Here is a 1,218-nt window from a genome sequence, read left to right as displayed (position 1 = left end):
GAATAAAAAAAATTAAATGATGTGTTGAAGATACTACTAAAAATACTTCACCTTTTGAATATAGCCCCTGCATTGGAGATCTATAGGAATTTTTCCAATTAACTTTCAAATCTTCCCACAACATTTGTTTTAAAAAATATTTTTGAAATAATTTGAATGAATGCTCTACAAATCAAAAACCGATTCACAAGTCCCTATTACATAATCAATGATTTTATCAAGTCTCCTATATATGTTCTGTATCAGTTTTCTTGATTATAAGATGTCAATAATATGGAAATATTTTTAATACAACAGAATATTTAATTACATCAGTTTCCCATAAACACACAAGTCATTTAATGATGTTTATATTGGCCATTTCCATTGGTTGGCAAGAGGCTCTTCCACTAAAGGCTCCCATGGTTTCCATTGCACCATTTTTCTTGCCAGACTTAGTTCATTTTCAGCCTGAAGAATCACCTCTTCTATTTGGCCTCCCTGAAGTTGCTCTTCTAATTTTTTAACATTTGGTTCCGCTTTAACCATACGCAGCTTCTCATTTGTAATCTGTTCTGTATACTTTCTATATGCTGCATTTTTAGGGATTTGTCCAAGAACATCAAGAATCTTTGTATGCAATATTTTTAGCCTCTCGTGTGGACTCTCACACAGAGCCAATCCCACAAGGCCAGTGGTCTTCTTCAGCAAGCCCGCCATGACAGCGCCCCGGCATTCAATTTTATTCTTACTTTTAATTTTAAAAATTTAATCTAAAGCACTGAGAACGTGCTCATATAAATGAGATGAGAATGAAGGGAATGTTTTCATTCGATGTACATCATTTCATTGAAGTTGGACATTGAGCTGTGTGCCAGTGAGCACACTGTCTGTGCTACCCACGTGTCCCCCACCGTGATGCTGGACTCACTGTGTGATGTCGACAAGGGGTCCGTGCTCCCTTCCCTGGAAAAGTTGCCGGCCTGGGACTCTGGGACTCTGAGGCTGGACACAAGGGGATATGTACTATCTCCCACCACGAAGATGGCTGATACCAAAAATCCAGAGAAAGACAGGTGTTGGGGAGAATGTGGAGGCTTCAGACTGCAGTCCCAGCTGTGGTCCAGCCCAAGGTCCGCGTGAGTCAGCAGGTGCGGGAGTGAGGATGCCTTGAAGGTGGACTGTCTCCACCTGAGTATCCCTGAGATACAGCTGCCTGCCCAGCCTGTCAACTGTGAT

General features: G+C 41.0%; 1 protein-coding gene across 1 annotated transcript; it reads right to left on the bottom strand.

The window, feature by feature from the left end:
- Positions 1 to 269: 269 nt before the first annotated feature.
- LOC307060178 (NADH dehydrogenase [ubiquinone] 1 alpha subcomplex subunit 5) lies at positions 270 to 699 on the bottom strand (the record flags this gene model as incomplete). The annotated part of the gene is made up of 1 exon (XM_079714592.1): positions 270 to 699. The coding sequence occupies one exon, from the start codon at positions 697 to 699 to the stop codon at positions 349 to 351; it is 351 nt and encodes a 116-aa protein (XP_079570718.1). The 3' UTR covers positions 270 to 348.
- Positions 700 to 1,218: the final 519 nt, after the last annotated feature.

Source organism: Hyperoodon ampullatus, assembly GCF_949752795.1.
Source record: "Hyperoodon ampullatus genome assembly, chromosome: 11".
NCBI classification, from domain to species: domain Eukaryota; kingdom Metazoa; phylum Chordata; class Mammalia; order Artiodactyla; family Ziphiidae; genus Hyperoodon; species Hyperoodon ampullatus.
This window is presented reverse-complemented; position numbering and strand designations above follow the sequence as displayed.